Source organism: Psammomys obesus, unplaced genomic scaffold (genome assembly GCF_907164565.1).
Source record: "Psammomys obesus unplaced genomic scaffold, mPsaObe1.curated_primary_1811, whole genome shotgun sequence".
NCBI classification, from domain to species: Eukaryota; Metazoa; Chordata; class Mammalia; order Rodentia; family Muridae; genus Psammomys; species Psammomys obesus.
Genome location: NW_026588368.1, coordinates 6175347 through 6201149, shown reverse-complemented (window position 1 = coordinate 6201149; position 25803 = coordinate 6175347). Strand labels below are relative to the sequence as shown.

Below are 25803 nucleotides of genomic sequence, written 5' to 3'. Positions count from 1 at the left end.
AAGGCAGTAAGAGCCCAACCTGTTGGGGGCTCCATGGGAGGAAAGGAGAGCCCATGAAGAGCAGAGGCCTCTCTAAACCCAGCAGAGCAAGCTCTCATTTCTCCACAGGCCCAGCCCCAAAATGAAGTCTGAAAGGACTGATGGCCAATCCTGGCCTCTAAGTAACCACTCCTAGGGCCGTCTAAAGATGTAGCAAGTCCCAGTAAGCCTTCCTCATTGATGGCCATGGAGCCAGACCAGGGGCCACTGCAGTTAACGTTCCCATTTCCAGATTGGGAACAGGTGCCAGGTCCTTAAGTAACCTGCCAGGGTAGCCCAGCTGCTAAGAGACAGATCCCAGATGTGAGGCCAGCCACTCTTCACTATTCTTCTTCTGTTCTGAATTGTAGCCCCACATGCCCTCTCTCCTGGGGGTGCTCTCCCAATCTCAGGTTTAACCCTGCCTGGGGCTCTTCCCAGCCATAAGAGCCCTTCCCTAGTGGGCGGCAGGAGCTATCTATCCCATTAGCCCCTAGCACTGGAAAGGACTAGCACCAGGCAGGTCAGGCCACATGCTCCATCCCCCTCTCCCCCAACCGAGCACCGTTGCCTTCTGTTCACAGTGATGGCTCCTGTGCCCAGGCCGGTGGGGGCATGGAGGACTCCGTGGTGGCAGCGGTGGCAGCCGGCAGACCCAGTGCCCATGCCCCGAAGGCTCAAGCCCCGGAGCTACAGCAGGAGGAGGAGCGGCCGGGGGCGGGGGGCTCCCCACGGGCTGGCCCCCTCCGCGCAGCCTCCCCCGGCCAGCAGCAGCCTGCCCTGGCGACGGCTCTCTGCTCCCACACCCCTGCTGCCTCCGAGTACGAGCTCTCCCTTGACCTAAAGAATAAACAGGTACCCAGGGCCTCCCAGGGGGGGCGGGGAGGGTGGTGAAGGGCCCTGCCTTTTGGGGGCTGTCCAGGGTGCCAGGGACCTGCAGGCCCACTTTCTATGTTTCTCCGCAGCTGAGCTACCTAACTGCCCTAACCCTAGAGCCTAACTTCTCAGGAAGCCATGCTTAAACCTGTGCCTACCTTTACCTGGCAAGGTTCATGTCCTGCGCCACAAGGCCTGGAGCTAGTATGTCCAGGGACTCTGCCCTTTACAAGGTGTGAACCTCTAAGCAAGTAGCTGCCCATCAGGGGAGTCCCCACTTCCGCTTTATCCAGAAGAAATAGCCTTATTGCCACGCCTTCCAAGGGAAAGCCCAATACTTAGGCATGCCTAAGCAAAATAAGGTGCAAGGCCAGTGGCTGCTTATGGGTTGACAGGATTTCCAGGGCTGATGCAGATGAGAGCAATCGGAGCCTCCCTACCGGAAAAGGAACATGGCCTTAAAGGGTGGTGTGATGGTTAGAGTCTATCCAAAAACAGATTTGGCCTCAGAGAGGTAAACATGGGATCTAGTCCTCATGGTTCAGGAATACCCACAAAACACTCTGGGCATTGCTTTCCTCAAAACTAGGAATTAGAGGCCTCCAGTTCCTGCCAATAGCCCCGCCAGCTCCATAATGTGTAGGCCCTAATGAACCAGTCTTGGCCTGTGAGCAAGGCAAACCTCAGGAAGCTAGTCGGATTGAATAGAGTCAAACTAACTTCATTCCTTTGGAGGGACATTGATGCCAAGCTGTCTTCCTGGGTTGGAACCAGCAGTGGGCAATGTGCCCAACTTTTAACAAAGCATTTTGACAAAGTCCTTCCTGATATCTATGTGAAAGGAGAGGATTATACAGATTAGATGACAACACAGACAGGTGGGTTTTTCGAAGGTAGAATTTGTGAAACAGAAACAAAACCTCAGATCATGAGCCTTTTCCGCCTGGTGTCCATTCAGGGAAAGTGGCCACTGTCCTTCATTCTACCGGTTCCCCATTTTGAGGAAGCACTGGATAAAAATATGAAAGTTATAGTTATCAAACTTTCTGATGAGATAAGGCTGAAGGACAGCAGAACTGAATCCAAGATTTGTCTTTTAAATGGACAGAAAGATGTTTCAAATGAAAATAAGTCAGAGAAAATGGGAAATTATCGTCTTGCGATGCCCAAAGCACCAGTATTTTGTATGACCCCCAAAGCAGGAGCCTGGGGCTTTGCCTTGGTGTAAGCTCACAGATTTGCACTGTTTGTGAGGCTGGGGGTGCGAGGTGGGTGTGGCTCAGAGCAGATCCCAGAAAGCCAGTGGCTGCTTATGGGTTGACAGGATTTCCAAGGCTGACACAGATGAGAGGAGTCGGAGCCTCCCTACCGGAAAAGGAACATGGGCTTAAAGGGTGGTGCAATGGTTAGAGTCTATTGAAAAACAGGACAATGGCATGGCTAGCCAGCAGTCCTGTGCCTCACACTCATGCTGGATTGGAAAGGGAGAACTCTGGAAGTCCTGAAGAAGAATAGAATAGGTTGTGGTCATGTAAAGAAACCACTCGAAGACAAATTTGAAATACGAAAGGGCTGAGGTTTGGAAAAGCAAGGAGATACATCTTCCATCCTTCCGGGATAATACAGATCCACTGACATATGAACCCTGCAGATGGAGGACATTTAGCTTAAGGACTTAGACTTAAAGAAGTATAGAGCCTGGCCTGTGCAGACCTGGGCTCTTTATTACTGATGAAGCTCAGGACAGTGTGATGTGGGGGCATGGGCTAGCTGTGAGCATCCTCACAACCCCACAGGTCTCTCCACTCCTCTGGGACAGGACCCATCTTTGGTACTCTTCCCCCCAGCAAAGTGTCTTGGATGTAGTACGTACTGATAGAGTGGATATACTTTTAATAATTATTACACATGAAGCAACAAGCAGTGGGGAATGGAGGGGAAAAGTCAGGTTTCTTTAAACCCTGGAGTGATCACAGTCACATTTAGAATCCCCTCAGCTAAACCGAAGAAAACCTGGCCCGAGCAGGAGAAATTAGTAAAAAAAAAAAAAAAAAAAAAAAAAAAGGCAGCTGACGCGGTGGGAAATGGAGAATTGTGGGGAGATTCCGATCAGAGAGGTGACTTGTTAGTGGCGAAGCTAATTCTAACACATGGGATTGCATTGCAGGCCACTAGGGCTGAGTGAATAGACCGTGTGAATTCAGCCTGAGCAACAGCCAGCCTCCTGTGAACTTCTGTATCTTTCTAGACCAGCCATAGGTAAGGTAAGCAGGAGGAGAAGAAGGCAAAGGGGACAGAGGAGGCGGAGCAAGGTAGCTGAAAGATGGCACACACTTACAGTAGACTGAAGTCCTCTGCTAAAGAGCTATTTGGCCTTGGGCAACCTGTTCTCCTTCTCTGGGCCTCAACTACGTCATATATCGGGGGAGCCTTGCACAATGCCCCCTTTGCCTCTGGCTCTGCTGTTCTTCCTTCTGCCCTTGGCCTCTTTCCAGTCTGTTGGAGGTATGGCCTTGCCTCTCTGGAAGCTTCGCTTGCTTCTCATCTTTATCCCCACAGCACCTGGTATTAAAAAGATGTTCTGTGGTGGAGCGCTCACATAGCTTGTAGGGCTCTGGGTTTGATCCCCAGCACCACAGTGTAGTGAAATTAAGCCAGGGCAGAGGGGCATCTTAATGAAATCCTGTTTCTTAAAGAAAAAAAGGAAGACGTATGAAAATATCACAATGGAACCCGACACTTTTTAGGCCGACTTAAAAGTTAATTTTAAAATGTTTGAAAATATCAGAGGTATCAAGGGGGGGGAATCAAAAGAAAAAGGAGATGTTCAGAGGATGAAAGGAGAAAGAATGACTTTGTGACAAAGAAGGATGGGGATGGGCGTGAAGCCTCAGCTGGGTTCTAACTGCTTATGACTCTGACAGGGAGGGTTTTAGCATTCTGACCCTGCAGTTACCCACTATCATATGGGATCCGGCAGTTCTCAGGCTTGGGGTTTCCATGGATTCCTGAGTCCTCCCATTCCCAGGTTTCCCTGTCGGCCAGGCTACACCTAGAAGCATTTATCTGGCTCCTTGTTACCTTCTACCCTTACTGACACTGCCTCTCACTTCTTCCCACCCCCACCCTCTCCACCACTCCACTTTAAGCCAGGCCAGCTTGCCTCTTGCCTGCACCTCTGGGTCACCTCCCACAAGCTCCAGCTTCCGCTGTGCCTCTCCCACCTGGCCTCCACAGCAAGCGCTGAGTCATCCCTGCAAAGGGAGCTTCTGATCATGCTGCTCTCTGCTTGAAACCCTTGACGGCTGCCTTTGTGTGCGCTACAAAAGCTTCTCTGGCTCCCCTGACACACACCCAAGCCCACTTCAGGGTCCCTGCTGTTCCTTTTCACAGCCCCTGAATCCCCTAGCTACCCCTTGCCTCTGGCCCTTCTTCACGCACGCTGCTTCCTCCACTGGAAGACCCAAACCCAAGCTGGTTCCGATGTTCTTCTCAGGTGGTCTCCGTTTATCCTGAGGTCTCATCCAGAAGCTCCAAGCTGGGGGAGCACTTGTAAGGAGTGCCCATGGCTTACACTGCTGTCTTGTAACCAGCTGCACTCACACAGACAAGGGCCGCGTTGTTCTCTGGCTCCCGCAGAGTTGGGTGGACTGTGCTTTGAGCACTCACGGCGTGAGGGTTGGGGTAGAGGCAGGAGCTGTACAGTCATAGTACAATCTACACGGAGAGCTAGTGGTCCCAGGACTGCTACTCTGCCCTCGTCCACAGTTCTCCTGCACTCTGCATAGTCCCTGGATTCTAGGAAATGCTCAGCCTGGAATAAATGAGTGAAAGACATCTGCCCCAAGTTTGCCTGCATCTCCCTGGCTCCTTCCCCAAGACCCTTCCCCAGGAAGAGGGCCTCTTACACTATTCCGTCACCCTCTGCTCTTTCTTCAGTGTTGTTCACTTCCTTTCGCAATGATTCTTGGGGCTACAGTCTAGGAACAGAGAGACAGAAAGAGTAAGCATGTTGGGTTCCATAGGGGTGCCCTTTGGGAAAGCAGCTGTGGTAAAGGGTACATACTCCATACCCTCCATACTATGGGAGGTCCAGTGTGATTCCCAAGTCCTCCAGCTCGCCAAGGAGTTTGCACCCTGTTCTCTTGTTGTGGCTGCTAAATAGGCCATCTTGGCTGGCTGTCCAAATTTGTAGAGCTCCCTGATCTGGCCTAACCTCAGGGCCATGGAGCTGCGGTCCTCCACTCCAGGATCCATAGATGCCACATTCTGTCTCCCTTCTTGGCATATCTTCTACACCCCAAGCTTTCATGACCAGCCTAGGGCACCTTGCCAAGAAGTGGATGGCTACTTTTCTAAATCACCTTTCCTCCCTAAGCCTGTTTCCTCATTTGTGGGCCCAGGGGGTGCACTGAGGTGTCTCTAGGCTCTTCTCCCTCCAGAGGAGAGATTTTGCCATGAGTAAGAAGGGAACCAGAGGACCAGGCTGCAGAGGGTGGGGTTGAAGATAAGGCCACACAGAAGGGATACCCCACTTGGCTTCATTCTCAGAGAAAGGTGTCACACCATCATTCTCTGCTCACTGCGAGACCTGGTGACACCATCATGCAAAACACACAACCCTTTGGTCACAAAATTAGTCATCCTGTGGTGGATGATGACATGTAGGTGCCACCTAGGGCTGTCTGAGCACTGGCTGGCTGTCAGGAACAGTGTTGAGCCTTTGCCCTACATCATTTCCCAGATCTTCATATTGTTACAGTACCATAGTATGGAAGATTTAAGATCCACGGTCTTAACCTGGCTCCTTCCTATCTCTGGCCACCTCAGTAATCTACTTTTATAGGCTCCACAGATCAATGCGCACAGCCTGAGCTGCTGTTCCAAGTGGGCTCTGCAGCAGTGAGCGCTGCACTGAGTGGGGCGGGGTCTCTGTTCCCAGCCTGATCTTTGAGTTTGCTTTGCCAAGCCCCAGAAACTCATAACATGACTGGCAATAATGTTCTCAGTTGAGAGACCTTGAGCCAGAGGAAACCCCTCTTCAATTTGAAAGAAGACCTCGCCCAGCCCAGGGTCCTCAGCATTGTGCCCCTCCCCCAGCCAGCACCTCTCTCTCCACTCTCAGGTCCCATCTCAGGCTCAGCTGGCCTGACTTTGAATATAAAGAGGGGGGAGCATGTTCTAATGATAGTCCCTCATTGCTGCTCCTGGCGGAAGCTGAGCGATGGCTCTCTTGGAAGCAGGCAGGGCCACAATGAATTACCCATGAATCATGAGGCTCAGGGAGAAATGAACACACCTGCTCCATGGCCAGTGGGTCCAGCTGTCTCCCCAATCCTCCACCCGCTCCTTCCTGGGCATTCCAGGCTGCCACATAAGCTCTCAGCTCTCTTCCTGACCCTGTTAAGAACAGATCAGAATAACTGGGTGAGCCTGACCGGGGTGGGGGTGGGGGGGGCATTGCAGAGATCCTCAGTCCTATGAGAATAGTCTAGCAATATGGAGGGGGAGGAAGAATGAAGAATTTGGCTCCCAGACTAGACCAGAGAGAAAGTCTGGGTTTTTTATTTCCCACAAGCACAGGAAAGAGTTCGTTTTAGCTCATGGCCACACTCATTTAGCATACTCCAGCCTTGAGTCTGGCCCTGCACCGGGCACAAGGGATGGCTTTGAGGGGAAACATGGGCGGGCGTGCTGAGCAGAGGCGCAGGCACCATAGGAGGCCAGAAAGGACGGGAAGGCAGTACTGGAAACAGCTGGAGCCAGTAGGGGATGGCTGCGAAAAATGATTGGAGTAGAGGGTGATGACGTGATAACTGAACTTCTGTGCTTTCTATGAGCTGCTTCTCTGTGCTAGGCACTGCTCGTGTATCCAGGGTAACGGAGGCCTGGCAAATGTCTGCAGAAGCTGATGCTTCTGCAGAGTCCAGGGTAGGTAATCTAAATATCCCCCCAAATCCATGGAGAAACAGCGTGTCAAAGGTCAGTGTGAACAACACTCTGTCCTGGCTGGCAGGTTAAGCTGGCTTTCTGGAAGGGAGAAGCAAAATTTGGGACAGGTCTTGGAGAAAGGGGAGCATATGTACCCAGAGAAGAGAGGTTGAGCAGTGGCCCAGTGAAGAGCTCTTTGTGGGTAGCGAGAGTAAGCAGTGAGTCTGGCTGCCATATAAGCTGCATAGAGGAGGCCCAGACATATCCTTTGGGTTGGAAAAGCAAGGGGGGAGAGTTCCCACCTGCTGTGAGTGATGGTTCTAAAGCAACAACAAAACAAACAAACAACAAAAAAAAAAACTTCTGTGTTTCCGTCTGGTTTATAGAGGTGGATTAGATTCATAGAGTGTCAGAAAAAGGAAGGGTCAGAAGCAGGAGGCTGTTAGGGTGGCCTGAGGAAGTAGTCAGAGGCAGCTCCTTGTGGTGACATTGTGGTAGAAAGATCAGGGATGACTGCAAAAGGTGACGTGAGGGCTTCAGTCTGACAACTCAGAGGACAGAGGGAAGGAGGACACAGGGACAAACACAGCATCCCTAGGTCGGAGGGTGTAAGGATTAAAGTTTTAAGAGGCAAACAAAGAAGGCAGAGCTGGTTGGGATGAGGTGAGGAAGGGCACGGAGTGGTTTTGTAACAGCAGACAGGAGTGTGTGTAAGGTCCATTGGGCATGTGGCTCCATGGTCACGGGTCAGATAGACAGATCTTACACACATATGAGCATCATTATCATCTTCAAATATTACCAATTACTAAGTACATGCCATATGTCGGGAGCCTCACAGTCTCATTTAACCTTCACAATAAGCCTCAGGCTCAACAGAGTTGGCCTCAGCTAATATGGATAAGAGATGTTAAAAACATGGCCAAGGTCCAACAGCACAAAAGAGGCAAATCTGAAAGGGGCTATTTTCCTGTGTGATGTTTGCTCATAGAGTTATTAGAGTGGCATTCTGATAGTGGGCAAGGTATGAGGTTAGTCAGTGGGGAATGTACTTAGAGTCCTGACAGGCTATCCCGGAGGTGCGTCCTCTCTTAATTAGCTGCTAATTATCAGCCTTCATATGCTGCTCTCTGAGATTCCCAACATGGAAAACACAGAAGAGGCTTTGAAATGGATAGGAAAATGTATGTAGAGAATTTAAAACAGTGTGCATTTGGGACTGGCATGCATAGGGATTCTGTAGGCAGAGTCTAGGACTGATAGTCTGGCTGGGAACCAGGGTTCTGGGTGTCAAGGAGTTTCACAGGAGGAGTATCAAGAGTTGCAGAAAGGAGGAAAGAGGAGGGGTGAGAGAGGACCAGTGCTGAAGAAGTCATTTAGCTGGTCTTCTAGAGGGGCTCCAAAGTTGTAGGATGCGTAGAACAGAAGAACAAGGAGGCAGAGCGGGAGGGAGGGTTAGATGGGGAGTCTGGCTGTCTGGAAAGGAGACTGAGAGTCCATTAGCCTTCCCAGAGGTTCAGTGGAAAATAGAAAGAAAGTAAGCTGTTGCCTCATGGGCAGGAGAGTCAAATGGAGCATATTTTAGCTTTCAGAGAACTGGGAGAGAGTCTGAAGGCAGGAGACAAGCATCAGATAGAAGGGTGGAAGTTGGAAATGTGGGTAAGAAATGGGAGAATGAAGGAATGTCCACAGGAGACAGAGGCTGTGGGGTCATTTGCTCTGAGTCTGACGAAAACTTTAAGAGTCACAAAGATAACCTGGGGGGAATCATTCTTTCATTTATTCACTGCTGACTGTGTGCTGTGGATCTGGCAGTGAAAATGGCAGGCAAACCCTGTGCCTTCTCAGGGCTTTCTTTTGCTTTGCTTCCATTATATCTTTGCATCGCTGTGACCACCTGGCTCTCAGAGACAACTCAAGGGAAGAAGGAGGCTTGGGGGTCTCACAGCTTCAGCTCCATCCCAGCAGGGAAGGCATGGAGTGACAGCTTAGTCCACAGTTGTGAGGGCATGTGGTAGGACTCTTTCACAACACTACAGATGAGAAACCAGACAGTGTGAAAGGGAAAAAAAAAAAAAAAAACAGACTCTGGGTACCACCTTCAATGGTGTGCCCCCAGTATCCAGCAAGACTCCACCTCCAAAAGGTTCTATAACATCACAAGAGGATATCGCCAGCTTGGGAACAAGCATTTAAAATATGAGTCTGCGGAGGCCATCTCCCATTCAAGTTGAAACACTCCATCTGTGGATGTCATAATACAAAATGCATTTAGTACAAATTTAAACAGATCTAAGTCAACGGTTTCAACACCATCCGCAAGCCAGAGTCTCAGGGGAGTGGGAACGAAAGAGAGGGAGAGAGAAGAAGCAAATACTGGCAAAGTACACGATCTGTTTGAAAACAACTGTCCTTATGAAACTGAACACTAAGAACAATGAATATGTTCCCCCAAAAGTTGGGGAGGGGGATCAAGACTGAGGCTCACTAAGACTCAAAGCAATCTCTTAATTGTGAGCCTCTGTTGTTTTTTTTTTAAATGAGTTACATATTTCCAGTATGCAGTGTCACAGAGTCAATATTCATGTCCCAAAAATGTTGAAATGAGAACATAGAAACGAAAGGAAGAACTACAGCACGACCAAACCTCAGCAGGGAATATATCAAGTTTTCTAGCTCCATGCCTGAGAACTGGTGATTGAGGCATCCTCTAAGCGCCATAAAGCTCAGGCAGCCATGCCATTTGCAATCCATATGGCCTCTTTTTGTTTTCGTTTTTTTTTTTTGGGGGGGGTTGCCGATTCCACCAGTGCCTACATCTTTCCTTGGCAGACAGATGGTCCAAGTCCTTGGCGTCTCTAGCATCCCGAGATCGTATTGTATCTCAGGTTTTCACCCTCAAAGTTTCACCCATTTCTCTGTCAGGGGATGTGACCCCAGCCCTTCCTTAGAAATCTGGGTCCACGCCTCCATCACCTCGTAACTCTCTACATTCTGGATGCCTGCAAAACTGAGCGGGCAAGTTCTGCCGAAAGCTTTGGCAGTAGCTTGACCCTTTTAGACCAAGGCTACAACAGCCTCTGAGTGTCTCTAAGGTTGGACCAGGGAAAGTACTTCTCTGGGGAGTCCTTTACAAGCAGAGTGCCCCATGACACTCTTCTTGCGAAGGTGAGTCTTCTGAATGAGCTTGCAGTGCAATACCCTGAAGCCTCCAGCGGGTGGTCTCGCCACTTTAAATGTGCTGCTGTCTTAGCTAGGGGTACTCCTGCTGTGATGAAACACCTGAAACACCATGACCAAAAGCACCTCAGGGAGGGAAGGGTTTATTTCACTCACCGTTCATCATTATAAGCAGTGAAGGCAGGAACTCGTGCAGGGCAGAAACCTGGAGGCAGGAGCTGATGCAGAGGCCATGGAGGGGTGCTGCTTATAGGCTTGCTCCTCATGGCTTGCTCAGCCTGCTTTCTTACAGAAGCCAGGACCACCAGCCCAGGGATGGCACCACTCACAACGGGCAGGTTCCTGCCCCATCAATCACTAATTAAGAAAATATCCTACATGCTTATCTACAGCCTAATCTTATGGAGGCATTTTCTTAATTGAGGTTCCCTCCTCTCAGGTCACTCTAGCTTGTGGCATTGACATGAAACTATCCAGGATAGCTGCTATTCCAGACAAATGAGGTTCTTCACGTGTTTCTGCACCGCTTTTGCCCCAAATGGTGACTACATACCTGACTGAAAGCACACAACAACACCCATATCACAAATTGAATGCTGTGCTGTCTTCAAATTCCTGTTGCTTTTTAATTCAGACTCACTTAAAATTTCAGAGCACAGGCAGAAAGCAGACAAACTGTTCCCAGGCTGTATCCAAACGGCTGCAGCTCAGTTCCCAATAGAGTCACTGTTCCCATCTGAAGTCTCATGAGCACAGTCTTTACCATCCACATTTTTATCACCACTCTAGCCTCCGGAGCTCCAACCAATTAATCTCTGCTTCCAGGGTTTCTGAAACTCCTATCTCCAAACTCTTCCAAATTCTCCCTACGAACCAGTTCCAACAGCCTAAGCACCTCCCGGTCAGATTTAACTGCAGGAACAACCTCTTCTGTGGCACCAATTTTCTGTACTTGTTGGTGTTGTTATGACCACAACACCCAAGAGAAACAATTTAAAGGGGGGAGATGTATTGTGGCTCACAATACATCAGAGGGTTTGATCCATAATCGCAGAGAAAGCACAGCGTAGCATCTCAGCTTGTAGTGGTGGGGGCTGTTCACTTCCTTAGGAAACAAAAATGACAGGAGGAAGGGCTGGCTATCACCCATCTTTACTTACCTACTTCTGCCAGATAATCCTCACCTCCTTAAAAGGCTGCAAGTGTTACAAGCTGGGGTACAAGCGTTCAAAGTACAGACCACTAGGAGACCCTTCAGAGTTGCGCAGTGGAGGGTTAAAGCGTAGGAAGGATTTGGTAGGACAAAGAGAGGAATCTAAAATTTGGCTTCTTCAGACAGCATAGACATTGAGCTGGAGGGTGGACCCTCCTGGAGTCATCTTGGCCAGTCTTCTGCCTCTGAGTATGACAATAACTATCATAGCCCACTTTTTATTGCTGGGATAAGCACCATGACCAAAGGCAACTTGGGAAAGAAAGGGTTTATTTAATGGTCCCAGTCCATTGTTGAGAGAAGCCAAGGCAGGAACTGAAACAGAGACCATGGAAAATGCTGCTCCCTGGCTTTCTTTTTCATGATTTGCTCAGCCTGCTTTCTTACACAACTCAGGACCACCTATTCCAGGGTACAGCACTATCACAGTGGGCTGGGCCCTCCAAAATCAATCACTAATCAAGAACAAGCCCTGAAGACAGGCCAATCTGAAGGAGAGATTTTCTCAGTTAAGGTTCTTCTCTTCCCAGATGACCCTAGATTGTATCAGGTTGACAAGAAAACTAACGAGGGCGATACTATACCAAGCAGATGGAGTCGTATTGGAACTATCTTAGGTAGCGAGTTTCCACATCTTCCTTCAGTTGCTTACAGGATCTAATCACCTAATCACCTGCGAAGATACTCTTGGATCTTGGTTTCTCCAGGAAGTAGAAATGGGAAAGAGATGTGAAGTCTAGCCCTTGAATGAGTTCCTCATGGTCCCTGAGAAAGGATACAGCAAGGGGGGGGGGGGGGTCCACGGGGGTGTTGTTCATCTTACTCTCCACATAAAACATGGCAGTTTCTTCCTTTGAGGCACACAGGAAATCATCCACCTTAGGTTTTGTCTTATTTTAAAAGGTTTACCCAATTGTGTCAGACCCACCAGGGTGACTTCCCTTTCGGTTAACTCAAAGTCAGTTGATTGGAAATATGTTCCCAATATACTGTAAATTGATACGAACAGTGTCTATCACATCAATTAGACAGCGCATATTCAAATGGAGGAAATTATATAGGCTAAGTACATCAGGGTGAAGACTCACTCAGACCATCCTGGAGTTCTGCCTACCACATAGCTGGAGAGTAGCTCACCTGGTTTCTCTATGTAGCTCCTCGTTTGCCTCTGAGAAACCTGGCCTTCTGCCTTGGGGCATCTGTTCCTGCTCTTGCAGACATCATTCTAGACAGATAAGAAATCATGGTTTGGCTGGTTCTCAGTGCTGAATCCAGTATGTCCACTGAGGTGTAGAACAGAGATGCAGCCTTGACTCAGGTGGGAAAGCCCCTCAAAACTACTGCCCTACACAGAGAACCCAGATGAACTGTGTCCTGAGTACTGATGTAAAGAACATGAGAAAAAAAAATACATATAATTTTAAGCTGCTCAGTGTTTAGTAATCTGATAGACAACATACTTGGTATGATGTTTTTAATAACAAGATTTATTTATTTATTATGTATACAAAGTTCTACTGCATGTGTACTGCATGGTACCAGAAGAGGGCACCAGATCTCATTGTAAATGGTTATGAGCCACCATGTGGTTGCTGGGAATTGAACTCAGGTCCTCTGGAAGAGCAGCCTGTTCTCTTAACCTCTTAGCCGTCTCTCCAGCCCTGGTATGATTATTTCAAAGCAGTGTTGGGGATGAAACCCATGGCCTTACATGTGTTAGGCAAGGCCTCTGCCACTGAGCCATGTCTCCAAGTCCATCCTGGTATGCGTGTCAGTGTCACCTTCAAGGCTTCCCTGTAACACATGCACTCGACTCCCTGTAACACTTTCTCCCTGAAGCTTAGAGCCCTGAACCAACTATCCCAGACACAGCCTTCTGTGGCTTGAGTAGTTCAGGAGGAAGGCTGCAATGCTGTCCTGAGGGCTGGACCTGCCCTTCCGTCTGCTCCACGGAGAGCAAATCTACCTGTGCCCCACCCCTCGTGATCCCTGGAGAGTGGAGGAATGGCCGTGTTGCGCTGGCCCTCAGTGCACGCATCCAGATTTACAGCTGCAGAAGCACACGGTGTGTGAGCGGAGGGCAAGGGTGAGCGAAGCCTAATTTCAGAGTCCTCACCTTCTCGCACCCAGAGGGCTCAAGGGCCTTGCCGAGGAGTTCACAGCGCTACTGAAGCCTACGTCCTTAGTTTCAGCCTGCCCTTGGCCCGCTGTCCATCTCGTTACGTGCACTCTTATTAAGTTCTTCCCATGTGCCTGAATCTGGGCTGGTAATGCAAAAAACGGTCAAACCCAGACGCCAAGCTGTCGGGGCCCCCGAAAGGGAAACAGAAGCACCCCACCGCAGTGACATGAGTGCTGAGGGTGCCCTCGGGTGAGCAGGGGTCACGGTAGGGGTTCCGATTGTGTGTTATTGATTGATTGACTGATTGATCTTGACATCACTGTTTAAGTTTTCACTTTTAATTCTCTTTAATTGTCCATCTGTTTATAGTGTAATAAACTCCCACACAGCCATCATCAAGCTCCTAAGTATCTTTATTAACGTTTTTATCAATATTAATTATCATGCTAACTGGTACCTTTTTACTGTATTTAAATATAAATTCACGTATATAACTCATAAACACTGCATGCGTCTCTGATGTAAGCATTCTTTGATAATCAGATGATTAGCTAAATGGACTTCCATCCCCATACCCCTGTCCACTGCGGCAGGGGGCATCAGGAATCCTGGATGGAATCCTCCACCTTGCCTCTAGAAGTCTTGCTGCGGACTTCGGGCTTGGGGTCTGTGGATGTAGGCTACCGTGTGGGGTCCCTGCTGGGCCGTACCGATCTGATCCGCGCCACCTTTGCCCTCCCTAACTAGGCCCTCGTCTTCTCTCCGCCCCTGCTGCAGATTGAAATGCTAGAACACAAGTACGGGGGCCATCTGGTATCCCGACGCGCCGCGTGCACCATCCAAACCGCCTTCCGCCAGTACCAGCTCAGCAAGAACTTCGAGAAGATCCGGAACTCGCTCCTGGAGAGCCGCCTGCCTCGGCGCATCTCGCTGCGCAAGGTCCGGGCGCCCACGGCCGAGAGTCTGGTGGCAGAGAAGGCGCTCCTGGAGGGCTGCGGGCTGCTGGGGCTCCCGCTGGGGCGCTCGCCTTCCCTGCCGCCCACCCTGGCGGGCTCGCTCACCGAACTGGAGGACTCCTTCACCGAGCAGGTGCAGTCTCTGGCCAAGTCCATCGACGACGCCCTCAGCACCTGGAGCCTCAAGACGATGTGCTCGCTGCAGGAGAGTGGCGCCTACCAGCTTCACCAGGCGCTGCACCCGAAGCCCGGCCCCGGGGAGACCGAAGCGCAGGACGCCCCGGTGTCCGGAGAGGAGCCCGGCGGCCTGCCGCAGGGTCACGGCGGTACCCTCATGATGGCTTTTCGGGACGTCACGGTGCAGATCGCCAGCCAGAACATCTCCGTCTCCTCCTCCACCGCCCTGTCGGTGGCCAACTGTCTGGGCACGCAGACCGCCCAGGCCACAGGCGAGCCGGCGGCTGTCCAGACCGAGCCGGGGGACGGCGCGGCGCCGGAGGTCTCGGAAGCCCCGGCCTCGGGACAGAGGGAGCCTCCGGGTGAGGACTCAGAGGCGGCGGCGGAGAGCCGCTCCCAGAGCGCGCGCGAACCCGCGGCGGCCGAGGTGGTGGTGGAGGAGGAGGCGGCGGTGGCCGCGGAGGCCGAGGAGGAAGAGGAAGGGGCCGGGCCGGCGGGGAAAGGGGCGGAGGCCGAGCCCGCGGACAGCTCCGAGCAGTGGAGCAGCGGCAGCGCTTCCACCAAGTCGGCCAAGTCTGCCTCGGAGGTTTCCGCCAACGCCTCCAAGGAGGCCCTGCAGGCGGTGATCCTGAGCCTGCCGCGCTACCACTGCGAGAACCCGGCCAGCTGCAGGTCCCCCACGCTCTCCACCGACACCCTGCGCAAGCGCCTGTACCGCATCGGCCTCAACCTCTTCAACCTGTGAGTGGGCTGGGAGGCCCGGGGAGGACCGCAGGGAGGGGTCGCGAAGGTCTTGAAGGCTCCCATGCCCTAACACCATCTTCCCAGGGTCCTCCCAGGCGGTTTGTGCCTAGCCTGGTACCCGGGCCCCGCCGGAGCCCCCAAGGAGTGTGTAAGGCAGATACGTTGTATTATTTTTTTTTTTCCTCACAGCTATTACTCTTTAAGGCGAAATAGTGGTTTGGAAAGTGGGAAAATACAGAGTTGGGCCCAGGCGGCGTGAAGACTGAGCAGGAGAGTCGAGGATGAGAATGAAGTTAGGAAAGCGGTGTTATTTCACGGGGGCCGCGAAGATGAGGAGATGGTGGAGTCGGAGTGTAAAAATGAGGTCCAGTAAGAGGAGAGGAGATAAGGACAGGAAGGAAGTGTAGAGGGAACCAAGTGAGATGGAAAGGGAACCAGGGCATGGAAGGAGAGCAATTAAAGACTGCCACGACTCAAGAGACCCCAGCAAGACCGTGTAAGAACACACAGGGCTACACAGAGGAAGTAGGCACACACCCCCCCCCCCCCCGTGAGACATAAAGTCCTCGGGATGCTCAGTAACCCAATCCTTCCCTCGTAGCCCCCGGCCCAGAGCAGAAATCCTTTCCCGTGCTCATGTACTCATACAACTGTTTGTTTATTCCATGTCAGGCCTGTCCGGTGCAGATGAGTGAGACACGGCCTCCCAGCCTCACGATGCTCGCTGCAGTTCATAGCTCAAAATCCTCCCAGCCGTATCTAGAGATAGGGCACTCCCTCCCATTTCACAGACTAGCAGGCAGGCTCCCAGGCAAGAGGAAGGTGGCACACCACTCACCTGCCGGCAAGGGGTAAAGTGAGGCCGCCAGAGCCATCCACCTCCTTGTAGAGCAGGCTGCCCACTCTGTGAGCGTAGTCCTGCCCTAGCACACCACCGTGACCCCCAGATCACTTCTGCGTGCACACGAAAGCAGATGCTCCCATCTTTTAAGCCAGTTGATTCCCAGACTATTCCTGGTGAAGAACCGGTTTGTCCTCCCTCCTCCCCCCATATATGGGAAGGTGGCCCTTTGCAAAACACAATACAAGAGAATTGCCAGGAAGACAGCCACGCCACGCGCTTGGATGTCCTGAAAATGTCAAACATTTGAGGAACGGTTCCTGGTGCTCACTCAGTTCCTGCAACCCAGTAAGCACCAGCTCCCGCCTCACAGCTCACCTGGGGGGGTTTGGGGGTTATTCCTCAGGGTATGGACAAAGACAGGAGCGTCTCTACTTGTTCTGGGTTCTTGTTGAGCTAGATAGACCTCCTCTGTTCACTTCAGACCACATACCTGTCCCCATTTCCCTCTACCCCCAACCCCTTCCCCCATACACACTACATGTGATGTTCAGGTGACAGCTGCTTCCCTAGGGAGTCCGGGGGGGTGTCCCTAGGAAGTATGGGGGGGTCCCCAGGGTTTACGGAAGACAGGACAGCAGCCCCAAGCAGCCTCCGCTTCCTCTCTCCTCCCCACACCCACCCCTCTGCAGAAACCCGGACAAAGGCATCCAGTTCCTGATCTCCCGTGGCTTCATCCCCGACACCCCCATTGGTGTGGCCCACTTCCTCCTCCAGCGGAAAGGCCTCAGCCGCCAGATGATAGGAGAGTTCCTGGGCAACAGCAAGAAGCCCTTCAACCGCGACGTGCTGGAGTGAGTTGCGAACCCTCCCTCCTTTCACGTGTGCTGCTTGGGAGGTGGGAATCCTTGCTCCAGCTTCCTGTGTGGCTAGAGGTGCAGTCATTCATGGGATGATAGGATGAGCCTGGAGCCTTTGGACACTCCAGGGACACCCTAGGGCATAAGAAACAGGAGTCAGGAGGCGGGTATAAATAATAATTACCGAATTGTGCAGCTCGGGTTCGCAAGGCTCGTTTTCGTATTGGTGGAAGCAAAACGTGGAGCAAAGGGGCTAGACTGAAAGTTATTCAAACAGGGTTAGATTCCATAAAGATGAAGTAGCCAACAAAATCATCGCCAAAGAGCCTATGGCTGAAAGTCCAGTAGATGGCTGGAGTGAGGGCTAGCAGGACCACCTCAGCTACGCTGGGCTTTGGGCTTCTCGGCAGCTTCATCTGCAGAGGACGGGAGTGGCACTCCTCTGACCAGAGAGCAGAGCCTTGGAGCCCCGGAAAGGTGAGGAGAGCCCATGCCTTCTGCTCTAAGCCCTGGTAAAGCCGGTCGTTCTTGTTCTTGCTCCTGAATGGGCTGCAGAGAGAGGGGCAAGGGGCTGGGAGCTTGGTGGGTCACTGTGAGTGATTCTGGCCAGTGCTGGATGGATGATCAAAGAGATGATTTCTATTCACGGAGCAGTCGTGGCTCTCTTGAAAAGCAGACATGGCATAGCTGTTCGTGTCCCATTCTGCGAGGGGGTGGGGATTTGGCCCTCTGGGTGGACCAGTTGCCCCCTGAGAATTAGATTGGGCATTCTGGCACACCTCTTGGTCTGAGAAAACTTACAGGCCCAGATGGTGGCTCCTTGCATGCTCTGGAGCCACTGGTGGTGATGGGGGAGAGCCGTCTCCATGCAAGGGAGCCAGCCTGAAGGATCTCAGCCTCCCTGGGTGGCATTGGCTATGCAGAACCAAAGTCCTGCCCCTGCTTCTCCAGGAGCTGGGACCTGAGCCTGAGGTTGCACACCTAGAAGAGTACTGAGAACTGATGAACTCCAACAATTTCCATTTGCTCTCTTCCCTTCTCCTCCCTCCAGCCCGCCTTGCCCTACCCCGCCAGCCCCGTTAGCCAGTGTGTCCTGAAAGGATGCCTGGGAAATGATACAGGAACTCAGAACACGCCGTGCAATTCAGGAGGAGAAAGATCACATTTCCATCCTCTCCCCATTGTACCCCCAACCCCATGTCTCATCTTTGGCTTTCCGTCCCTTTCCTTTCCACTAACTTTCTTTTATCCAACTGGCCTACACTCCCAAGTAGGACAAGAATGAGCCTGCTCCCCTCATAGGCTTTGTCTGTTTTCTTCTGCCATGCCTCTTCACCATGCAACTTGGCCTGCATTCTAGTGCCAACCCCACATTTGATCCAGACCATGCGTGATGCAGGGTTTGTACTGATCAATGTATCAAAAACTTACTGTCACCCTTCCCAGGAGACCAGGCATGGTAGAGAATGAGTGGGTCAGTGGGGGACAAGAGCTCCAATCCTGGGCCTGCTGGTACGGGCTATGCCGGAGAAGACCAGGCTAGGGAGTAAGTTAGCAACTGAGGGGCCCAGGCTTGAGCTGAACCCGTATCAGTTAGCATTTCTGGTGAGAAATGGCTGGTGTGTAGCTTTTAAGAAACAAAACAGCTGTCTCTGCTCCTGGGTTCTAGGTAGCCTGGGAAAGGTGCTTGCTTAGGTCCTGTTTCCTTATCTGTAAGATGAAAATGTTAGACTGTGTGAATCTCAGAAGTCCCACTAAGTTCTGCAAAATCTGTCATCTTTCCCATTCCTTGGTGCATTAAGACAGATGACTCTCTACCCTAAAAGTGAGGACCATGCTTTGTCATCCTGTCAGAGAGTCTCAGAGCTGCCCTTAGGCTTGAGGCCAGTGCTGGGGCTTCAGAGAAGAATGAAATGACCATTTATTATTCATTCAACAAACACTGAGTGCCTATTCTATGTTAAGAATGGACCCAGACTGGGCATTTATATGTGGGAAAAAGCATGGCTCGTGGTCTCATAGAACTTATTGATGGGGAGGTATAAGAGATGAAAAGGCAATAAAAAACCAGGTTTTTATTGCTGGCATCCTGAGTATGGGAAGAAGGGGGGCATATAGAGCAGAGATATGACCTCCACAGGCACAGGATCTGAACTTCTGACACTCAGCCCCCACAGAAAAGAGCCTTATGCCCCAAGGTTATAACACCCTAGTTATGTCCCTGAGATATAGTAGCATTTACCTGAAAAAGGCCAGGAGGACATGGAGAGACAAAGAGAGCCAGGTATCAGCATCAAGAGCCAGACATTGGTCTCTCCCTGCCCATCCAGCCACCTACCTAGAAACATTATATAGTTTGCCTCCTCCTCCTTCTTCTCACCGAATGGAGAGGCAATAACAGCTGTCTGGTGCTGCTTTGCCAGGGCTGGGGAAGCTGCACTGGGATAATCTACAGCCCCCCTGACACTGCCTCAAGGCACCCAGCAAGTCACATCCACTCCACACAGAGACAAAAGGCCGTAAGTCACCCATGCCCTCAGAGACTGAGACTGAGACGTGTCAAGCCACAGAGTTCCCCAACAAGCGGCAGCAAGCGGGAAGACGGAGGTGGGATGACCCTGGAGGGAAACTGTCACTTTAGAGATGGCATTCAGACTTGTGATGGACAAGAAAAGGCTGGGGAAAGAGAGCAGACGCTGTCTCAAATGCTCACCCGACCCTGAGCATACCGTCAGGGCCCCAGACCCCAGCGTGCGGCCCTTGGTGCTCTGGATAGCTGACAGCTGTGCTCTGGTCTCTTTTTCACAGAAGACACATTTCATTTGAACGCAAAGTGTCGCAAGCTCATGTGCCTGATCCCCAGCTGCTTATGGCGGTGTAGACGTTTGCAGAAACTTTTAGTGTCTGCCTGATTGGCAGATACAAAGCCAGAGCAGGAAGGGTAGAAGATTATTAAGCCCGGCCCTGTTTCCAGCCCTATCTCTGTGCCTTCTCACCTGCTCAGATAGGAGCAAATTCTCCAACATTCCTACTGTCTTTAAGCTTCCTGACCAAGTTTTCCCAACCATGCTGAACTGTGTCCCCTCAAACCACGAGCTAGAATAAATCTGTTCTCATTTAGGTCATTTCCTCTTGGGTGTTTGATCACAGCCTAATACAGAAAAATTGGTACTGGGAATTCAGGCCATTGTTCTGATAAGGCTGACCCTGTGGTTTCGGGGCCTTAAGACCTAGTTAAAGAAAGAATATGTAAGAGTTTGGAGCTGTAGGCTAGAGAAGTCTCAGAAGGCCGTAGAGCAGAGAGCCTCGCTGAGGCATCAGAGAGTTTAGAAGAACAAAATGCTGATTGAAACAGACAACAAAGATCCAGCTCCTGAGGCTGCAGAAGTGATCAAGGACTCTACCAGGACCTGGACTAGAACCATTTGTGGTACATCTGTCAAAGCATCTGGTTGCAGCCTAGGCAGATCCTGAAATTTTGAGTGAGACTGAATTTAGAAGTAATGAACCCTGGTTTCGAGGCGGCAGTATAGCGCTGGAGTGTGGCATAGCATGACTCACTGCAAATACAGCAGGCATGGTCATGGGTGCTACCGTGATCCCCGGATGTCGGGTGTGAAGGTTCAACAGTTGGTATTTGCCATACTGAGCTTCAGTCTTGATTTTGATCCCATCCTTCCTTGCCGTCTTCCTGTGCCTGCCTCCCTTTGGAAACTGGAGTGTTTACTCTGTACCGTTTCATGCTGGAAATATGTAACCTGTCTTTGGGTTTTACAGAGGTTTACAACTAAGAGACTGCCCTGAGTCTCAGAAGAGATTTTGGAATTTTGAAGTGTTGGAACCATAGGACTCTAGTGATGATTTGTGGTTATACCGGATGCACTTGGCGTTTTGAAAAAAATGCACCTAATGAGGGCTTGAGGTGGGATGTGATGGCCTGAATGTGAAATGTCTCCTGCTCATGTGTTTGAACACTGCATTCCTAGACCATTGTGCTATATTGAAAGACTGTGGACCCTCTTGGACGTGGGGCCTAGCTGAAAGACACAGAGCTCTGAGGAAAGAACTAGTTGATTATAGCCTGGTCCCAGTTCCAACCCTAGCTGTCTGCTTCCCACACCACTAAAGTGTGAGTGAGGTGCCTGGTGTTCTCATTACTGCCTGCTACCACTTCCCTGCTGTTGCAGACTGTGTTCCCTAAAACCGAAAGCCAAAATAAAGCCTTCCTCCCTTAAGTTGCTTCTTGTCAGGTATTTGGCCACAGTGCAAGAAAAGATATCAAAGGGCCTTGCCCACTCAAGGGTATTAACTGTTTTGGAAGTCAGTGCTTGTTACATAAAAGTCATAGTATCTGCTGAATTGGCCTTTTTAAGTGCATGTGGCGTGTTGGACTGCCTGAAGCTCAGGAGGCTTGCTATAAATGTTAGCTGTTTCCATTTTTATTTTTCCTACCTAAAACTGAGAGACATTAGAACCTCTCGGCTGCTTTTTCAGTGCAGAAAAGCTTGAATGTGGCAGTTCTGGTTTGATGTCACCGGATGAGAACTTGCTAAGATTTGCCAGGAAGGGATCGGAAAGAACAAGGCGGGAGCGGCCATTGTGGAGGACCAACCTGTATCCTAAGGGCATCCCCCCTGAATGTAGATAAGAGGCACCTTTCAAGCCCAGGCACACATAGGAGACAGGCAAGGTTGGGATCTTTCAGAGCTAGCTCCTCCCACCCACAGTTTTCACATGGCTGGGAATTCAGCTCTGCTCTATTTCCTTCCTGAAGTGTTCGCTTCAGTGGGCTTGAAGGCCGGCGGATGGGAGAATGTTCAGGGCCGGCTGTTAGCAGTCTCTCTTCCAGCATGGATGATTCTTTCCGATGTGACTCACACGCATGAGGAGGACGCCTGTGTCTATCATTTTAGTGAAGGGTTAAGATTTCTGGCATGTTCCTTCCCTCTACTAGACTTCCTGGTCCTTTGTGAAGTTCTGGAACATATTAATTAGCATTTGATATTAGAACCCAGATTTTCATGACTGCACTTCCACCAGCATCTATTGGCCAGAGTGGAACAGACTCATTCTTGGGACATTTTGAAATGAAGACAGATTGTCTGTCATACCCAACAGTCTGGAGGATGTGGCCTTTCTGACTAGGAAAAAAAAAAAAACCTTACCCAAGGCATTGTGTGTAATTTCAAAGCAGACCTTTTGCTTGAGGAATTCCCTTGAGGAGAGGAAGATCAGCCTGGGACCCAGGGAGACCCTTCCAGGTTCTGGGGAAGGAGAGGGAAAGAGCCGTGTAGGAAGAAGACTTAATGCTATTTCCGTGGCTTTTGAAAAGTTCTCTGCTGCTACCCAGAGGGGCAAAAGCAGGGATAATATATAACTTAATGGTAAGGCACTTAACTTGGCGTGCGTAAAGCCCAGGTTCGAGTCCTGGCATTGTCAAAGAAAGAAAACCGGTGGTGTCATTTTGGATTTACAGCTTTGACCTCCCACCCCTACAGCCATACCAACCCATCCCTGACAGGGATAGACAAGGGTTGTGAGGTCCCTCACTCCTTGAATTGGAGACTTTGAGGATTCCAAGTCCTGGGCAAACAAATCCAGGCTTGAGGTTCCCTCTGGCATATAAATTGGGACTTTACACAAATGGATGCTTCGAACTCCAGCCCCTTTTTGGTCTCTCGGGCCCCAGCTCTGGGGTGGGGTGGGGGGGTGTCATTCCCATCCCTGTGCAATATTCAGTGGGAGGTTCCAAACAGCCCACTCTAACATGAGACTTCTATGAGGGCCTTCGAGGGAGTCGGTCTGTCCTGAGGGTTCTCAGCAGAGTATCCGTGAAGCACAATAAAGGCCACACACTGTCTCAGGCATCCAGGATGCTGATGGGCATCCCACAACACACTGCCCGTGCCCCACCCCTGGAGAAGAAGGGTGATCTGCGGCATTCGTGGTTCTTGTGAGTCTCTGCTTCTGAATCGCAGCACTGGAAAGCCCCGTGGGTGCTCAGCTTTAGCTCAGTCCCCTCGTCTTGCCTGGGTAGAACAGATCCAGAGAGAAGGAACGACTTGTCCACTGGCCAGCATCGGGGAAATTGAGCGGAGTCAGGCACAACTCCATCCCTCTAGCGCACTCGATTTGCTGCGCTCTGATCCTCTCACCTGGGAAAGAGCAGAGCAGGAAATGTGATTCCCAAGTCTCGCGAGGCCTGCACTAGATCCAGTTTCTTCCGCTTGGTGTGCTGGCTAATGGTGTCATGTCGGGCAGTCAGCCGCTGGTGTCCAGAGGGGGTGCGCTCAACGCCCGCGGTTAAGAGGGACTTTAAGCCCACTCACTCACTTTTCTGGCATGTCAACACAGGCTTGATCTCCGGGACCAGGACCTTTGCATACACTTCTTAAAACTCATTCCGGCCCTGCCTGGAAGACGTGACAGGTGCCGAGTCCGTCCTGTATGTAGATGAGGGAAGTAAGGCACACAGGGACTTGAACCAGACTGCTGCAGAGCAGAAACAAGACTCAGCCCGAGAGGCTTGATCTCTCCCCGTGCCCCACGTGCTCACAGCACACAGCCTTACTTCTCAAAATGAGGTGCCCCGGCTGGCGACATCAGCATCACCTGGAGGCTTCCTGGTGATGCAAACTCTCTCTGCTCCAGGCCCCACTGGATGAGACCATCTGGGGCTCAGCAACCCAGGGCAGAATGAGCACCAGGGGATTCTGATATATGTTTGGGTCTCATGACCCCTGCCCACCACAATGCTACCAAGTTCAGCAAGAGAGGGAGGGGGAAAAAAATCCGTTCTGGCATCCACAGTGACTTCTGATTGGTCTGGGTCGTGACAACTGAGCCCTCTTGATTCCTGGGTCCTCAAGGTGTGCCTGGCAGCCATCCCTTTGGGGGTGGCCTCAAAGAGGGCTCTCTGTGCCCCAGCGCCATCATGGCAACACTGGTAGGTCCCCTGAGTCAGCATCATCTTGTTCTGTTCTCTTGGCCACATTCACTTTTCTAAGAGACCTTAACCTTTACAGAGCATGTTATGACTTCTGACCAGAAAAAAAAAAATAACCCTCCAGCGGATGAGGATATTTTTAATTAAATTGTGTAAGCCAAGCACTGCAGAATAAAAGCCGGGCTCCCGCCTCTCATGGCCCTTTCGCCTGAAGCACAGCTACTCGCTTCCTCCCCGGCCTCAGCTGGGCCTCTCTGACAATATCTTCACCATCTCTTCTGGCCAATTAAAAAATCCCTGCTGTTTGCTATTACCTATTTTCGGCTCCCAAACAGTTCCTTTGTCTGAGAGACACTGTCTTGCTCTCCTTTAAAAAGAAAAAGGAGAAGAAGAAAAAAAAAAAATCCTGAAGTGACGCAGTTCGTTTTGATCACAGTTGTGTAGGATGGATGCCTCATTTCCCCGCAACACGAATTGATTGCGTGAACAGATCAGTGTTCACAAGCAAATTGATGTAAGAGTGTACTGTTCATACAGTGGGAGCAGCTGGCCCTCTGACCCCCAGCCTTCCCTCTCTGCCCCCCCAGCCTTCCTGACATGTCTGCTGTAGCCCCCACCCACCCCAAAATATGCAAGGAAGAAGGAAGCCCAAGCAAACCACCTCTTCCCACCCTGACCCTGATTTATTTGCTGATCTGTCCACAACCCTCTGTCAGGTCCAGAAAGAGTCTCTAGAAAGCAGTCCACAAACTCTCCAGTTCTTATTCACACACACTCACTTGCTTCTGCAGCTGGAGGAGGCGGGAAGTGTGTGTGTGTGTGTGTGTGTGTGTGTGACCCACTCTGCCTCACTGCCCAGCCTCTGCAATGCTCCAGGGCATTTCTCCGGCAGAGGTCTGGGGTCACTTCCAGATGTTCTTGGAAAAGACGGCTAAGCGATCCTAGGCCCCTGGCTGCAGTTTCCTAGGGCTCCGGAGTTTCTTCTCCAGACGACCTTCAACAGAACAAGGTCCTGTTTCATCCAGCCAATCTCACACCAGCTCGTTCAAGCAGTCACTGAGCAGCAGGAAACACTGGCGAGATGGGGAAGGTGGCCAGGCTTGCCCAGAACCTGTCCCTGCAGTGAGATCTGTGCAGTCCCCTCTCAGGGCCAGTCTCTTCTATGAAGCTGGTATGAAACTAATGGATACTAGTTAATAATCCCTCATAACATCCAGATGACTGGCTTCCTGTGTGCTTTTTGAGACTCTAAATTAGTTAATTTTCTTATCACTGGACAAAATACTTGACAGAAGTGACGTAAGGGGAGGACAAGTTTACTTTAGCTCATGGGCTCTGGGGTGCGGCCCATCTAAGCTGGGAAGCCATGGTAGTTGGGACAGGTCCAACCACAGCAGCAAGAGTACGAGACAACAGCCCCTAACTTCTGGGGGAAGGGGGTCAGGAAATGGAGGTGGAACCAGAAGCAGGTTGCCAGGGGCTGCCACCTGCCACCCGGGTCCCAAGGTTCCGTAATCTCCAATACAGTGCCACCGGGTAGGACCCAAGTGCTCATGCGCATGGGATTGTGGGAAATTTTGCTCATAAAACCCTCAATAAGCAAGGGTTAGAAGAAGCCTCCTGGCTGATGCTTGGAGTCCTGGTGCCCCACGTGCCTACGAGGAAGCCCCAGCAGAAAGAGGCTTCACAGAACCACGCAGAGCAAGTTGCTAGGTGGCCCAAGAGGTGCTTTGTGTAAAATTGGGAGAGGAGAAGACCCGTCAAGACACGAGGGACAAGAGGTGACCTGGGACCTGGGTCCCAGCAGCAGGAAGACTTGGCAAACAGTCTTCCCCTCATCAACAGTTTGTTCTCTTCAGAGAGCAAAGAAAGTGGCAAAGAAGGATGGGAAGGGGAATTTTAAGCACCCAGCTGATGCTACAAAATACAAGTATGGAGA

The 25803-nt window shown here is 51.1% G+C and overlaps 1 protein-coding gene across 15 annotated transcripts in view; it reads left to right on the top strand.

The window, feature by feature from the left end:
- Iqsec3 (IQ motif and Sec7 domain ArfGEF 3) overlaps window positions 1–25803 on the top strand; it is an 89915-nt gene that overhangs the window by 42728 nt on the left and 21384 nt on the right. For all 15 annotated transcript variants that reach the window (XM_055604138.1, XM_055604137.1, XM_055604140.1 and 12 more), the window contains exons 3-5: window positions 603–873; window positions 14118–15214; window positions 16751–16912. In XM_055604138.1, the coding sequence (XP_055460113.1) occupies window positions 603–873; window positions 14118–15214; window positions 16751–16912 (1530 nt within the window). The remainder of the gene's footprint in view (window positions 1–602; window positions 874–14117; window positions 15215–16750; window positions 16913–25803) is intronic.